The following is a 16,166-nucleotide window of genomic DNA, read 5'->3' as shown; positions in this document are numbered from 1 at the left end:
TCAAACATTAACTTATTAATGAGGAGAGAGAATGCAGGAGTAAGTCAACTCAAAAGGCTAGCGGGCAGACATCAGCTTTGGAGTGTCTGCGGCATAATCAAACAGGTGGGCAGCAAATGGTGCTGAAAGGAAGTCATTTCAATAATTTTCTTCATTTTAATTTGACTTAACTAAAAACGAGGGCTTTGTTGGAGCCTATTTCGTCCTATTCAAAACAATGTAGAGGTCGGCCTACCTGTTTGACAGATGCAATTATGCTATCCATGGATTTGTCGTTTTTTGTCAAATCCTCCAATACTGTCACCATGCACTCTTTAAATACCTCTGTGTCTGGGAAGGGCTTGGTGTGTTCGGTTGAAACCAGGGCTCAAACTGAGTGAGGGTATGCAATACAATTTGGTAAAGAAAATGGCAAAAAGGATACCAATTGGTAACTTTATAGAAAACAAAAGAATACAGATAATATATAGCGTTCTATAACAAACCTTGTGCTAGAAACAAGCTTTAAAATGCCCACAAAAGATGTGACTGAGGCATGTGGGGATATATATTGATTTGTCTTTATGACATTCTGAAGTTGAGCTGTGGCCTTCAATATTGGATGAGACTCATTTTTTTATTTGATATTATGTCCCTATTAATTGAGCTTTTCACTTTCTGAAAAGAGGAGATGTTTAAACCCAGGCAGCTTTCAGGGAAGCACTTCTGTTGTTGGGTTAAGCAATGGATCAGTTGCAGGTAGCTGAATCTTTCGTTTTTCTGCATTTGAAAGTGCCATGCTTAGATTCATAAGGATGTCTAATATTGAATTATTTGCAAACAGCAACCGTTTCATTGGAAACAAGATACTCTGGTTTGACATTGGAGAAATGTGGTAATAATGCTTATTTCTCTGTTCATTCTTCCCTGAAAATTCTATTTTCATTATCCACCTTTCTTTTGAGACTTTTTCAGAGCAACATGTTTAATAGACTTTGGTGATTTTATCAGTGTAATTAGATAGAAAATATTAGGATATGATATTGACATTGAACTGATTATATAGCCTACTGTTAAAAATTGTGTTTCATTTGTAGCATAGGCCTATGAAATGGGCCGCTATTGTGTTCTGTTCTGCTTACTATTAGCTGAGAACAAAATGTGAAAACCTATTACTGTCACTCCTAATTCCCGCTCCAGCCCTCGACGTCACCGGTCTACTAACCACCGGTCTGGCAACCATCATTCTCCATCACCTTGATTACTCTCCCTTTCTTTAGCCCTCAGCAGCCTCAGTCATCGGTCAGTGTTGGTTTTGTCACATTCAGTACGCTTCTCCTGTTTTGCTTCTCTGCCTTTTTCTTATGATTAAACTCACCTTCTGCACCTGCTTCCTGACTCCCAGCATACAGTTGAAGTCGGAGGTTTACATACACTTATGTTGGAGTCATTAAAACTCGTTCTTCAACCACTCCACAAATTTCTTGTTAACAAACTATAGTTTTGGCAAGTCGGTTAGGACATCTACTTCGTGTATGACACAAGTCATTTTTCCAACAGTTGTTTATAGACAGATTATTTCACTTATAATTCACTGTATCACAATTCCAGTGGGTCAGAAGTTTGCAGACACTAAATGTCCTCTGGTCTGATGAAACAAAAATATAACTTTTTGGCCATAATGACCATCGTTATGTTTGGAGGAAAAAGGGGAGGCTTGCAAGTCGGAGAACACCATCCCAACCGTGAAGCACGGGGGTGGCAGCATCATGTTGTGGGGGTGCTTTGCTGCAGGAGGGACTAGTGCACTTCACAAAATAATAGAAAATTATGTGCATATATTGAAGCAACGTCTCAAGACGTCAGTCTGGAAGTTAAAGCTTGGATGCAAATGGGTGTTGCAAATGGACAATAACCCCAAGCATACTTCCAAAGTTGTGGCAAAATGGCTTAAGGACAACAAAAGCAAGGTATTGGAGTGGCCATCTCAATACCCTGACCTCAATCCTGTAGAAAATGTGTGGGCAGAACTGAAAAAGCGTGTACGAGCAAGGAGGCCTACAAACCTGGCTCGGTTACACCAGCTTTGTCAGGAGATATTGGCCAAAATTCACCCAACTTATTGTGGGAAGCTTTTCGGCTACCTGAAAAGTTTGACCCAAGTTGATCAATTTAAAGGCAATGCTACCAAATACTAATTGAGTGTAATGTAAACTTCTGACCCACTGGGAATGTGATGAAATAAATAAAAGCTGAAATAAATCATACTATCTACTATTATTCTGACATTTCACATTCTTAAAATAAGGTGGTGATCCTAACTGACCTAAGACAGGAAATTCTTTACTAGGATTACATGTCAGGAGTTGTGAAAAACTGAGTTTAAATGTATTTGGCTAAGGTGTATGTAAACTTCCGACTTCAACTGTATATACACGTCAGAATGTCCAGGGGCGGGCCTGTTAGGTCCATAAATGTTTTTGATGCACGCGCACGTACACATAGGAGGTCCCCATACTGGGAAGAAATTAAATCTATTTTCACCCCTCTAGATGATATCATGTTTTTTACTATAAAATAGGCGTGTCTTAACTGTGATAAGGGCTCGGGAAATGAGTGTCTTTTCTGCTAAATGAACAAAACAAGGTTATGCCATTGCACAGCCATAGGCTTCTACGAGCAAGTGCCACTGCTGAGGTTAATGCCTTTTTGAAGAGTGTCTTCCACGATATAATATAACCAGATGATATTACAGTTTCAATACATTCACTTGTATTGTGAATGTATTGAAACTGTATTAATTGTACATTCAAATGGCACTTGCTTTTTTATTGACTGAATATACAGTCATGGCCAAAAGTTTTGAGAATGACACAAATATTAATCTTCACAAAGTTTGCTGCTTCAGTGTCTTTAGATATTTTTTGTCAGATGTTACTATGGGATCCTGAAGTATAACTATAAGCATTTCATAAGTGTCAAAGGCTTTTATTGACAATTACATGAAGTTGATGCAAAGAGTCAATATTTGCGTTGTTGATCCTTCTTTTTCAAGACCTCTGCAATCCACCCTGGCATGCTGTCAATTAACTTCTGGGCCACATCCTGACTGATGGCAGCCCATTCTTGCATAATCAATGCTTGGAGTTTTTCAGAATTTGTGGGTTTTTGTTTGTCCACCTGCCTCTTGAGGATTGACCACAAGTTCTCAATGGGATTAAGGTCTGGGAGGTTTCCTGGCCATGGACCCAAAATATCGATGTTTTGTTACCCGAGTCACTTAGTTATCACTTTTGCCTTATGGCAAGGTGCTCCATCATGCTGGAAAAGGCATTGTTTGTCACCAAACTGTTCCTGGATGGTTGGAAGAAGTTGCTCTCGGAGGATGCGTTGGTACCATTCTTTATTCATGGCTGTGTTCTTAGGCAAAATTGTGAGTGAGCCCACTCCCTTGGCTGAGTAGCAACCCCACACATGAATGGTCTCAGGATGCTTTACTGTTGGCATGACACAGGACTGATGGTAGCGCTCACCTTGTCAAGCTTTTTTTCCAGATGCCCCAAACAATTGGAAAGGGGATTCATCAGAGAAAATGACTTTACCCCAGTCCTGAGCAGTCCAATCCCTGTACCTTTAGCAGAATATCAGTCTGTCCCTGATGTTTTTCTTTGCTGCCCTTCTTGACACCAGGCCATCCTCAAAGTCTTCGCCTCACTGTGCGTACAGATGCACTCACACCTACCTACTGCCGTTCATGAGCAAGCTCTGTACTGGTGGTGCCCCGATCCCGCAGCTGAATCAACTTTAGGAGACGGTCCTGGCGCTTGCTGGACTTTCTTGGGTGCCCTGAAGCCTTCTTCACAACAATTGAACCGCTCTCCTTGAAGTTCTTGATGATCCAATAAATGGTTGATTTAGGTGCAATCTTACTGGCAGCAATATCCTTGCCTGTGAAGCCCTTTTTGTGCAAAGCAATGATGACGGCATTTGTTTTCTTGCAGGTAACCATGGTTGACAGAGGAAGAACAATGATTCCAAGCACCACCCTCCTTTTGAAGCTTCCAGTCTGTTATTTGAACTCAATCAGCATGACAGAGTGATCTCCAGCCTTGTTCTTGTCAACACTCACACCTGTGTTAAAGAGAGAATCACTGACATGACATCAGCTGGTCCTTTTGTGGCAGGGCTGAAATGCAGTGGAAATGTCTTTTGGGGATTCAGTTCATTTGCATGGCAAAGAGGGACTTTGCAATTCATCTGATCACTCTTCATAACATTCTGGAGTATATGCAAATTGCCATTATACAAACTGAGGCAGCAGACTTTGTGAAAATGTATATTTCTGTCATTCTCAACTTTTGGCCACAACTATACACTATATAGGGTAATTTTGCAATTAGGATTGGTTCTCTGTAATGGTTATGATAAATTAGGCATTATTGCAGACTGCTGGCATATAGATACACCCCCCCCCCCTTCAGACAAAGTCAGGGGCCCATGTGTTGAGGGACATATCACTAAGCCCCTGTGCGTTGAATGGAGTTAGCATTGGAAGTCTGTGTGTTCCGGTTTAAATCCTGGTATTCCGTGGTAAGTACAGAAGCTCACTGGGAACGTCTACATTGTTGCCTAATATACACCCAAGCTCCCAACCAGGATGGGGACCCTTTTGTTCCCACAGAGACAAAGCCAGGCATGGGTGTGTGTGTCGATGGGATGGGTGTTGGATGGGGTGTTTGTGGTGTTGGGATGGGGTGCGTGTTGGATGGGGTGTGTGTGTCGTTGGGGATGGGGTGTGTGTGTGTCGTTGGGGATGGGGTGTGTGTGTGTCGTTGGGGATGGGGTGTGTGTGTGTCGTTGGGATGGGGTGCGTGTGTTGTTGGGATGGGATGCGTGTGTTGTCGGGATGGGGTGCGTGTGTTGTCGGGATGGGGTGCGTGTGGTGTTGGGATGGGATGCGTGTGTTGTCGGGATGGGGTGCGTGTGGTGTCGGGATGGGGTGCGTGTGGTGTTGGGATGGGGTGCGTGTGGTGTTGGGATGGGGTGCATGTGGATGGGGTGCGTGTGGTGTTGGGATGGGGTGCATGTGTTGTTGGGATGCGGTGTGTGTGTTGTTGGGATGGGGTGCGTGTGTTGTTGGGATGCGGTGTGTGTGTTGTTGGGATGGGGTGTGTGTACGATGGCCGAAGCAGCTGGATGTTCTGAGCTCATTGCTCCATACATCACTGTGAGGTGTTACACACATGAACATACTGTATACTCCCATGCAATCACACACACACAGCACATTCAAACTACATCTCTTATGCCAACACATACTGTGTATTATATTGGCCACTGAAGACCGTGAACAGACATGCAACAGGACTTAAGTGGCAGTGCAAAAACACTCACTAATGAATGAACCCACGGACACCTGCTGATGTCACCTGAATGAAACAGCTTAAGCTCCTACCTAGAAGGAGCTTCACTTCCACAGCCTGAGGCTACAGGTGATTGAGCAAGTGTATGTGTGTCCACGCGAATCTCACATCTCACTTTCCACGAACTGCAGGTCACAACGTGACACAAACGAGCTCTCACTGCCCTAAGTGCGTCCCTGGGGCTCGGGGGAAGCAGAGGAGGAATTGTCGAGGCGGGAGATAAGGGGATAAGAGCTGTGTGTGCGTGTGTGTATGTGTTGACTGTTCTCTAACTCTCGCTCTATTTCTCTGTCTCTGTCTGTCTGTCTGTCTGTCCCACAGTACGACTACACGAAAGTATCTCAGAGGAAGGCTTCCATTACCTCGTCTTTGATCTGTGAGTATACCTGTCAGCCAGTCCCCTGCTCTCTCTGGCCAATATACTCTCACAACTCTCCTACTTAAAGGTGCTTATAACACCAGACAGTAACACGTGGCTTTGGTTGCTGCAGAGGCCACATGTAATGGCTATATGTAATAGTTATAAGTCTGCTAAATGACCATATTATTATCATTAATTAATCCAATACTCAAAACCATAAGACATGTTTCTTTGTTTAATTTCAGTAATAGATAACTGTGATAGTGTGTATGGTTATCAGCAGGTCAATTGGTGTAGACTGAGAGCCCTTTGTAGAGCACAGTCTAGCGCAGGGGTGTCAAACAAACAGCCCGGAGGAACCAATCCAGCCTGCAAGTGGTTTAAGTATAATATATATACATAAATACAGTGCATTCAGAAAATATTCAGACCCCTTCCCTTTTCCCACATTTTGTTCTAAAATGGATTAAATATGTCTACACACAATACCCCATAATGACGAAGCGAAAACATAAAAAAACCAGAAATACCTTATTTACATAAGTATTCAGAACCTTTGCTATGAGACTTGAAAATTGAGCTCAGATGCATCCTGTTTCCATTGATCATCCTTGAGATGTTTCTATAACTTGATTGGAGAAAACTTGTGGTAAATTCAATTGATTGGACATGATTTGGAAAGGCACACACCTGTCTATATAAGGTCCCACAGCTGACAGTGCATGTCAGAGCAAAAACCAGAGACAGGATTGTGGTCGAGGCACAGATCTGGGAAAGGGTACCAAATCATTTCTGAAGCATTGAAGGTCCCCAAGAATACAGTGGCCTCCATCATTCTTAAATGGAAGAAGTTTGGAACCACCAAAACTCTTCCTAGTTCGGGCCGCCCGGCCAAACTGAGCAATCGGGGGAGAAGGGCCTAGGTCAGGGAGGTGACCAAGAATGGTCACTTTGACAAGATTCTTTGATCTGATGAAACCAAGATTGAACTCTTTGGCCTGAATGCTAAGCGTCACATCCTAAAGAAACCTGGCACCATCCCTACTGTGAAGCATGGTGGTGGCAGCATCATGCTGTGGGGATGTTTTTTCAGTGGCAGGGACTGGGAGGCTAGTTAGAATTGAGGGAAAGATGAACGGAGCAAAGTACAGAGAGATCCTTGATGAAAATCTGCTCAGGATCTCAGACTGGGGCGAACATTCACCTTCCAACATGACAATAACCTGAAGCAAGCACACAGCCAAAGACAACGCAGGAGTGGCTTCGGGACAAGTCTCTGAATGTCCTTGAGTGGCCCAACCCAAGCCTGGACTTGAACCTGATCGAACATCTCTGGAGTGACATGAAAATAGTTGTGCAGCAACTCTCAGCAACAGATGCTGTCCTTGTTTGTTTCTTGTCTATTATCCATTAAATGTTCTCTCCCTGTACTAGTTTCTCGTTTTACATTTTTATTTTTTACAATTTTTTTCTCCCCAATTTTGTGATATCCAATTGATAGTAGTTACTATCTTGTCTCATTGCTACAACTCCTGTACGGGCTCAGGAGAGACGAAGGTCGAAAGCCATGCATCCTCCGAAACACAACCCAACCAAGCCAAGCCAAGCCACACTGCTTCTTAACACAGCACGCATCCAACCGCGAAGCCAGGAAACACTGGGCACCTGGCGACCTGGTTAGCGTGCACTGCGCCTGGCCCGCCACAGGAGTCGCTAGTGCGCGATGAGACAAGGATATCCCTACCGGCCAAACCCTCCCTTACCCAGACAACGCTAGGCCAATTGTGCATCGCCCCACGGACCTCCTGGTCACGGCCGGCTGCGACAGAGCCTGGGTGCGAACCCAGAGTCTCTGGTGGCACAGCTAGCACTGCGATGCAGTGCCCTAGACCACTGTGCCACCCGGGAGGCCCCCAGTTTTACATTTTTAATACATTTGCAAAAAATGTCATTATGGCGTATTGTGTGTAGCTTGATGAGAAAAATAAGGCTGTAACCTAACAAAATGTGGAAAAGTCAAGGGGTCTGAATACTTTCCGATGGCACTGTACAGTCAGGGAGAATAGTAAATTTAAAAAAACGATGGACAGAGGATCATTTCTTTCCACATTTTGATAGCGTGGAAATATATCCAATTTTCAGTGAGGCCCTCCGGACCAGTGTGGCCCTTGAAGACCGAATGCAGCCCCCAGGGCAAAATTAGTTTGACATCCCTGGTCTAGTGGAACTGTTCTTATTGCGGAGAGGACAGGCTGATATGTCACCACTCAGATAGCACTGTGTAACTACAGGGCATTCAGGAGAGGGGACACATCTATGGTTAACACCCTAATCCCCAAGTGTTGGTAACATTCTTCCTCAACCAAAACACTTTCTTAATTGTCTTACGCTGAATTGTCTTTTGCATAAACCATGTGTGTGTGTTTGTTTGTGCTTGTGTGTGTGCGTGTGTGTGTTTCGTTTGTCCAGTGGAACAAGCTCTCTCTGGGCAGTGTTCCCCGGTGTCTCTGGTAGACTGGGTGTGTGCCATCATACCATCATGGTTCCAGACTGGTGTCCATGTGTTGACTAAGCTGTTGTTTCTCTCCTTCCAGTGTCACCGGTGGAGAGCTGTTTGAAGACATTGTTGCCAGAGAGTATTACAGTGAGGCTGATGCCAGGTGGAAACACACACACACACACACACACACACACACACACCCGTGCACACACATACACACACACACATTGTTAAAACACACTCTCCTACTATACGCACAAACACAGTACAGTGCACACTGTTATTCTACATCCTTATTGAGAACACACAACACTCTTTTGCCCTGCAGCCTACATTTATTTAGGCTTCACTTGGACAATTGTGTCTGTACCATAACATGTTTCTTTGGAGACCTTTTGCACATGTGAACGTAACAGTGGAGGCTGCTGAGGGGAGGACGGCTCATAATAATGTCTGGAACGGAGCGAATGGAATGGCGTCAAACACAGAGATTCCGTGTATTTGATACCATTCCACTCATTCTGCACCAGCCATTACCACGAACCAGTCTTCCCCAATTAAGGTACCACCAACCTCCTGTGGAACATAATATTCATTGACATTGTGTGTAACTATACAGTTCCACACTCATGCTTTTCCTCCCTAGGCTGAGTATTGTCCTGGCATGGTGTTTGTGTGCACATGGGCTGTGTGGGAGAGAGTGTGAGACTGGTTCGTGTGGGCCACGGGTGAGTGTGGCTGTCAGAGGGGGAAGGAAGCTGCAGACAGTTTGTGGACAATATGGAGGCTCTGGCCCAGAGGCCTGCATGGCTCTGTTCTGGCTGGGAAGAGTTTCTCTCCAGGACAGAGTCTGGGTCCGGGCTCAACCACGCCACCTGAGCTTCTCATTTAATCAAGCAAAAGGGGAAGCGAGAGAATATGATAGGGTGCAAAATGCCTCCGGGAGTATGACTTTTCACAAGTACAGGGAAAGGAGGGGGAAGATTATGACTTTTCACAAGTACAGGGAAAGGGGGGGGGGTGAAAGAGAAAGAGATGAACAGGGAGAGAGACTGGAGGGAGAGAAAAAGAGGAGAGGAGACAAGGAGGGAGGATAAAGAATTTGGGGTCAAGTGAGAAAACGTGTAAGCTAGATAAGCAGCCTAATCACTAGAATTCGAGTTCGGACGTTTGAGAAGGTCCTGAGAACGTTGATATATGCCTTCCACAGCGCTCACAAAAAAAAAAAGTAAAAACAATTGCCCAGAACTGGGCGAGAACTCGTTATGCTTTGTGCCGAAGCACATTGCTCAGACCACTGCGCTCCAGTAGTTCACAAAGCTCTAGCAAGCCGTGAGAATGCTTGATGATTCTCGATGGTATGAGGTCTGTTGGTTTGCAGAGCCTTCCCCGAACCCTAGTGTTGACCTTTGAGTTTTTTCTGTTTTAACTCTGTAACGTGCGGAAGTAACCCTGTAAACCACACGGAATGCGTCCAAAATAGACGTTCATCCATAATAAGGCGAATTTTGAGGGGAAACTATGAGATCTTGTTGAGATAAAAGGGAGAGAGTGGAGAAAGAGAGAGTAGAGAGAGAGAGGGAGAGGGAGAGAGATGGGGAGAGAGAGAGGGACTTTTACTGGGAATGGCAGTGCTGGTTCCTTTGTGGAGGGATGGAATGGAATGCAGGGCACAGATTTGGCCAAATTTGGCCACAATACATGCTTTTCTCCTGATTACTCTGAACGAAAGGATATTTCATAAGTACCATGCTCCCCTAGGACCCTGTCTCATAATATCATCTCTCTTCTCTCTCTCTCTCTCCTTCTTTTATCATTCATCCCCTTTTCTCTTGTGTTCTTCCTCCACTTTTAAATCCAGTCTGACGAGATGGAAAGGGGCTGTTGCTTTTAATGCTTGTTTGATGTAACACCGCACATATCAGCCTCTTAGCTGTTTAAAAAAATAATAATACAATGTGTAAGAGAGTGTAAAGACAGAGTAAAAAGAAAGGTTGAACCAACACATAAGAAAAAATACTATAGTATACTATGGTATAAATACAATATTATTCACTGTAGTGTTTTTGCGGACTTTACTATAGTATTTATTGTAGTGTTTTTGCGGTACAGTGAATATTGTAGTATTTGCTGTAGTATACTGTAGTATTCTGTAGTATTTACAGTTAACTATAGTATAAATACTGTATTAAAATAAAACTGAGTATAGCAAACATTAGGAACACCTTCCTAATATTGAGTTGCACCCAGCCCCCTTTTGTCCTCAGAACAGTCTCAATTCGTCAGGGCGTGTCGAAGGCATTCCACAGAGATGCTGGCCCATGTTGACTCCAATGTTTCCCACAGTTTGTCAAGTTGACTGGATGTCCTTTGGGTGGTGGACCAGTCTTGATACACACAGGAAACTGTTGAGCATGAAAAACCCAGCGGTAGTGCAGTTCTTGACACAAACCAGCGCGCCTGGCATCTACTAGAATACCCTGTTTAGAGGCATTTTCCTTGAGGAAACTAGCAAAAATAGCACATTTTCCATAATGTTTGTAGGTAGGACTCGGACTGAATGGATAGTTCAGCGCTTCTGCTTTTTTTATAACTATATTTACTTTGTAGTATTTACTACAGTGTTTTTTTCTCGATGATACTGTAGTATTCACTATTGTATTCGACAGTATACTACATTCTAAAGTAAGTACTACACATGATCGAGGGATACTACAGGGTGTAGTATAGTATTCTACAGTATACTACCGTTTACTACAGCATTCTATAGTAAGTTCTGTAGTATTCTATAGTAAACTGTGAAAAAAAATGTATGTGGGAAAGACTAGGAAACAGACCATGTACTATCAAACCCACTTCAACATATTCTCTTAAAACATACTGAAGTCGATAATAGCCTTATTCACCATTAAGCCTAGTAGGTGTCTGTTTTACCCACAGACCTTCTAAAACTGCAGAGAAGTTACATTGCCACTGGCAATGTGTAAAGTAGGGCCAAAAAGCACCAACTTCAGTGTGACTTAAATTTTGCTCATTTAGATGGAATATAACCGTGTGTGCGTCCAGTCAGATTGTTGGGAGGATATGACAGATGTGAGGTCGACAGTAGAAAATGTGCCTTGGCGCTGAATTGACATGGTAAATAAATCTACTGTCTTGCAGGCTTTTGGTTTAATAGAAAACAGCCCCGTATGGGGAAAGGGCTGAGGCTAGCGAGGTTTCTCTGGCTCCCCACAGAGTCCTCTGCACAGTTACTCTTCCCCTCTCTTTCTCTGCATCTCCCTGTCTTTCTCAGTCTCCCTATTTGCTCTCTTTCAGTCTCTATGTGTCTCTTTTAATTGTTTTCTTTTTTTTAGCCCTTTTTTGATCTTGTCTCATCGCTTCACCTCCTCAACGGGCTCAGGAGGCGAAGGTCGAGTCATGCGTCCTCTGAAACATGACCCGCCAAACCGCGATTCTTAACACCCGCCCCACCAATGTGTCGGAGGAAACACCGTTCACCTGACGACCGAGGTCAGCCTGCAGGCACCCGGCCTGCCACAAGGAGTCGCTAGAGCACGATGAGCCAAGTAAAGTCCCCCCGGCCAAACCCTCCCCTAACCTGGAAGACACTGGGCCAATTGTGCACCGCCCAATGGGATTCGCGATCACGGCAGATTGTGTGATACAGCCCGGGATCGAACCCGGGACTGTAGTGACGCCTCTAGCACTGCAATGCAGTGCCTTAGACCACTGCAACAGTGCCTCAGACCTCTGCGCCACTCAGGAGGCCCACATTCTCAGTCTCTATCTTTCTCTGCCTCTCAGCCAGTAGTTCTAGTTCACTGTTTCTAATAATAACAAACAGCAATAGTCATGAATTGGATTGATTTTGCACTCCTGCAAGTGCTCAAAGTGCTTACATGACAAGGAGAAACGCACCTCATCTGATCCATAAAGCAGTAGCCTCCATTAGTTCCTACCCCGTACTGTGTATTGTGTGGTGGTTGTGATGTGTCTGCGCGTTGACGTGTGTGTTCTGTGTCCTGTGTCTCCTTTCTCTGCAGCCAGTGCATCAATCAGATCCTGGAGAGTGTCCACCACATGCACCAGCATGACATTGTGCACAGGGACCTCAAGGTGAGTCATTTATCACCATGGCAACGCAACACCTAGGAGGGCTGCGTCATCATGCCCCCATCCCCTAAATTCCTCCCACTGGCAACCCTACCGACGCATATGCACACATGCGTGTGTATACGTAAGCCAATGAAAAAGTACACAAAATTCCACACACACGTAAGCAAATACAAAAATACAATTATTTGGACGTCAGAGAGAGTGGCTCATGAAAAAACAACAGACCCTTTCCATCTAGTCAGACTGGAATTAAAAGAGGCACTGAGCCAGACAGTGTGTTTCAGGTGATTATCATTCCCCAGCCTGTCTCTCTCGCTCTTTTTCTTTCTCTCTCTCTCTCTCTTTTCTCTCTCTCTCTCTCTCTCTCTCTCTCTCTCTCTGTGTGTGTCTCTCTCTCTCTCTCTCTCTCTCTCTCTGTGTGTGTCTCACCCTCTCTCTCTCTCCCTCGGTCTCTCCATCTCTGACGAAAGCAGACGGAGCACCATTTGACTTCTATTTATAGCCAGGGTGACATCACGGTGAATAGACACAGTGCTGGCTGGCCTGGTGATACTTACCACCGCTCTCCATTACTAACAATAGGACACACTTCAAAGAGTTATTTTGTTTTGGTTTGAAAGGTGAACAACGGACCCATTTAGGCATGCTTAGCTTTGTCAAGAGCAAACCGTTTACATGCTCTAGTCAACAAGACGTGTTGAATGTCACGGTGAGCCTCTTGAACGTACAGCTCTTACAAACACGGCACTGAAAGCATTATTACCAATACTACTACAACTACATCTTGTATCACCACCGTTATTCTGTGTACATGTACCAGTCGAACCATCCGTCATTCAGCTGGGAGGCGTTCCATAAAAGTCAAATACATTGTTACTACTTTTGCCAGCAGATCCACTGCAGAGACAAGCAGTAAGTGAGGGGTAAGTGTGTGTGTGTGTGTGTGTGTGTGTGTGTGTGTGTGTGTGTGTGTGTGTGTGTGTGTGTGTGTGTGTGTGTGTGTGTGTGTGTGTGTGTGCGTGTGTGTGTGTGTGTAATGAAGTGTGTGTGCGAAATGTGAAGTGTGTTTGTGTGTGCGTGCGAAAGTGAAGGGGAAATAATGAAGTGTGTGTGTGTACGCATGCGTGTGTAAGACTGTTACCATGGAGTAAGGCCTCATGCCACTCCATTATATGTTTTATGTCCTTTGGAAATTTAAAAAAAAGAGAGATGGGGAGGAGGTTGCAATAAAGTCAAGAATAAAGATGAAAAGTGAGACATACAGGGAATAAGAGAGAAGCTGAGAGCTGTCCTCCCCCCACCACACAAACACAAAGACCATCACAATGGGCTGGCTGCCTGCATGGCATCTCCGGAGGCCAAATGGCTGAAGGTAAACAAGGGAAGAGCGAAGGGGACGAGAGAGATGCTGGTGGCAGCCTGGTTGCTACGGCAACCTGGGTGATGTCACGCTGGAGCGCTCCAGCGCCAGCGTAGACTGTAGGCGGACTTATTATGCCACCTCTAATTCATCACGGCGGGTGTAACCTCTCTCTCTCTCTTTGTCTCTGTCTCTTTCTCGCTCTTCTCCATCTGTCGACACTCTTTCTCTGTCCTTTCTCTTTATCTCCCTTTCTCTGTTCTCCCTGTCTTTCTTGAACTCTCTCTCCCTCTTTTCCCTCTCTCTTTCTCTCTGTCTCCCTCGCTCCTTTCCTTCTATGCTCCCTGCTCAAGAGAGAGTGAAGAGAGACAGAGGCGCACGGAGGAGACTTAGCAAAAATGTCACGCTTCCGTCGCAGAATCAGTCAAACTAAGCCGGGGCCATGAGGGCACTCGGCACTGCACACAGCAGTCACACCACAGCCCCACTCCACCTGTCCCCTCCCCTCCCCCGCCATCCTATTCTCCCCCCTCCCTCCCAACAGCCCCCCATAGATACTGATTGAAGGTCACACCCCAGGGGTATTTACATTCACCTTCTCTGACCTTCTCTGACCCTCAGAGGCACACTACGTGTACTCCCACCCACTTCTGACACACATGACATTGAATGATTTATGCCTTTCTTCATTCTCCCCTACAGTACCAGTCAAAAGTTTGGACACACCTACTCATTCAATGGTTTTTCTTTATTTTTACTACTTTCTACATTGTAGAAAAGTAGTGAAGATATCAAAACTTTGAAATAACACATTTGGAATCATGTAGGAACTGAAAAAAGTCAAACAAATCCAGATATATTTTATATTTGAGATTCTTCAAAGTAGCCACCCTTTGCCTTGATGACAGCTCTGCACACTCTAGGCATTCTCTCAACCAGCTTCACCTGGAATGCTTTTCCAACAGTCTTGAAGGAGTTCCCACATTTGCTGAGCACTTGTTGGCTGCTTTTCCTTCACTCTGCAGTCCAACTCATCCCAAACCATCTCAATTGGGTTATGGTCGGGTGATTTTGGAGGCCAGGTCATCTGATGCAGCACTTTATCACTCTCCTGCTTGGTCAAATAGCCCTTACACAGCCTGCAGGTGTGTTTTGGGTCATTGTACTGTTGAAAAACAATTGATAGTCCCACTAAGCGCAAACCAGATGGGATGGCATATCGCTGCAGTATGCTATGGTTGCCATGCTGGTTAAGTGTGCCTTCTAAATAAATCACTGACAGTGTTACCAGCAAATCACCATCACACCTCTTCCTCCATGCTTCATGATGGGAACCACACGCGGAGATCATCTGTTCACCTACTCTGCATTTCACAGAACCAAAAATCTCAAATTTGGACTCATCAGACCAAAGAACAGAACGGTCTAATGTCCATTGCTCGTGTTTCTTGAACGGTGTCCTTTAGTCTCTTCTTATTATTGGTGTCCTTTAGTAGTGGTTTCTTTGCAGCATTTCGACCATGAAGGCCTGATTCACGCAGTCTCCTCTGAACAGTTTATGTGGGATGTGTCTGTTACTTGAACTCTGTGAAACATTTATTTGGGCTGCAATTTATGAGGCTGGTAACTCTAATGAACTTATCCTCTGCAGCAGAGGTAACTCTGGGTCTTCCTTTCCTGTGACGGTCCTCATGAGAGCCAGTTTCATCATACCGCTTGACAGTTTTTGCGACTGCACTTGAAGAAACGTTCAAAGTTGTTGACATTTTCCGTATTGACTGACCTTCATGTCTTAAAGTAATGATGGACTGTCATTTTTCTTTGCTTATTTGAGCTGTTCTTGCCATAATATAGACTTGGTCTTTTACCAAATAGGGCTATCTTCTGTATGTCACCTCTACCTTGTCACAACACAACAGATTGGTTAAAATGCACTAAGAAGGAAATAAATTCTACAAATGAACTTTTAAGAAGGCACACCTGTTAATTTAAATGGATTCCAGGTGACTACATCATAAAGCTGGTTGAGAGAATGCCAAGAGTGTGCAAAGCGGTCATCAAGGCAAAGGGTGGCTACTTTGAAGAATCTGAAATATAAAATATATTTGCATTTGTTTAACACTTCTTTGGTTACTACATGATTCCAAATATTTTATTTCATAGTTTTGATTCTACTTATTCTACAATGAAGAAAATAGTAAAAATAAAGCCAAACCCTTGAATGAGTAGGTGTGTCCTAACTTTTGACTGGTACAGTATGTTTTTTCATGGATTTTCTGATCCAGATTCCTGTCATGTTTTGCAGTCAGCGTTCATGGACCTCACAGTTCAGTTGAATGACTCAACTCTGTCTGTGCCTTTTATCGACTCTTGAAGGAGTTTCTTCTTCAATTAGTTTTGCCTAATTGATTGATTCTCTTTCTG

At 44.3% G+C, this 16,166-nt stretch overlaps 1 protein-coding gene across 17 annotated transcripts in view; it reads left to right on the top strand.

The window, feature by feature from the left end:
* Window positions 1-16,166, top strand: part of LOC112254385 (calcium/calmodulin-dependent protein kinase type II subunit gamma) — a 151,127-nt gene that overhangs the window by 86,235 nt on the left and 48,726 nt on the right. For all 17 annotated transcript variants that reach the window (XM_042323787.1, XM_042323757.1, XM_042323737.1 and 14 more), the window contains exons 4-6: window positions 5,724-5,778; window positions 8,358-8,423; window positions 12,310-12,382. In XM_042323787.1, the coding sequence (XP_042179721.1) occupies window positions 5,724-5,778; window positions 8,358-8,423; window positions 12,310-12,382 (194 nt within the window). The remainder of the gene's footprint in view (window positions 1-5,723; window positions 5,779-8,357; window positions 8,424-12,309; window positions 12,383-16,166) is intronic.

Source organism: Oncorhynchus tshawytscha, linkage group LG01 (genome assembly GCF_018296145.1).
Source record: "Oncorhynchus tshawytscha isolate Ot180627B linkage group LG01, Otsh_v2.0, whole genome shotgun sequence".
Taxonomy (NCBI): domain Eukaryota; kingdom Metazoa; phylum Chordata; class Actinopteri; order Salmoniformes; family Salmonidae; genus Oncorhynchus; species Oncorhynchus tshawytscha.
The sequence above is the reverse complement of the archived record's forward strand: the minus strand, read 5'-3'. Positions and strand labels throughout refer to the sequence as shown.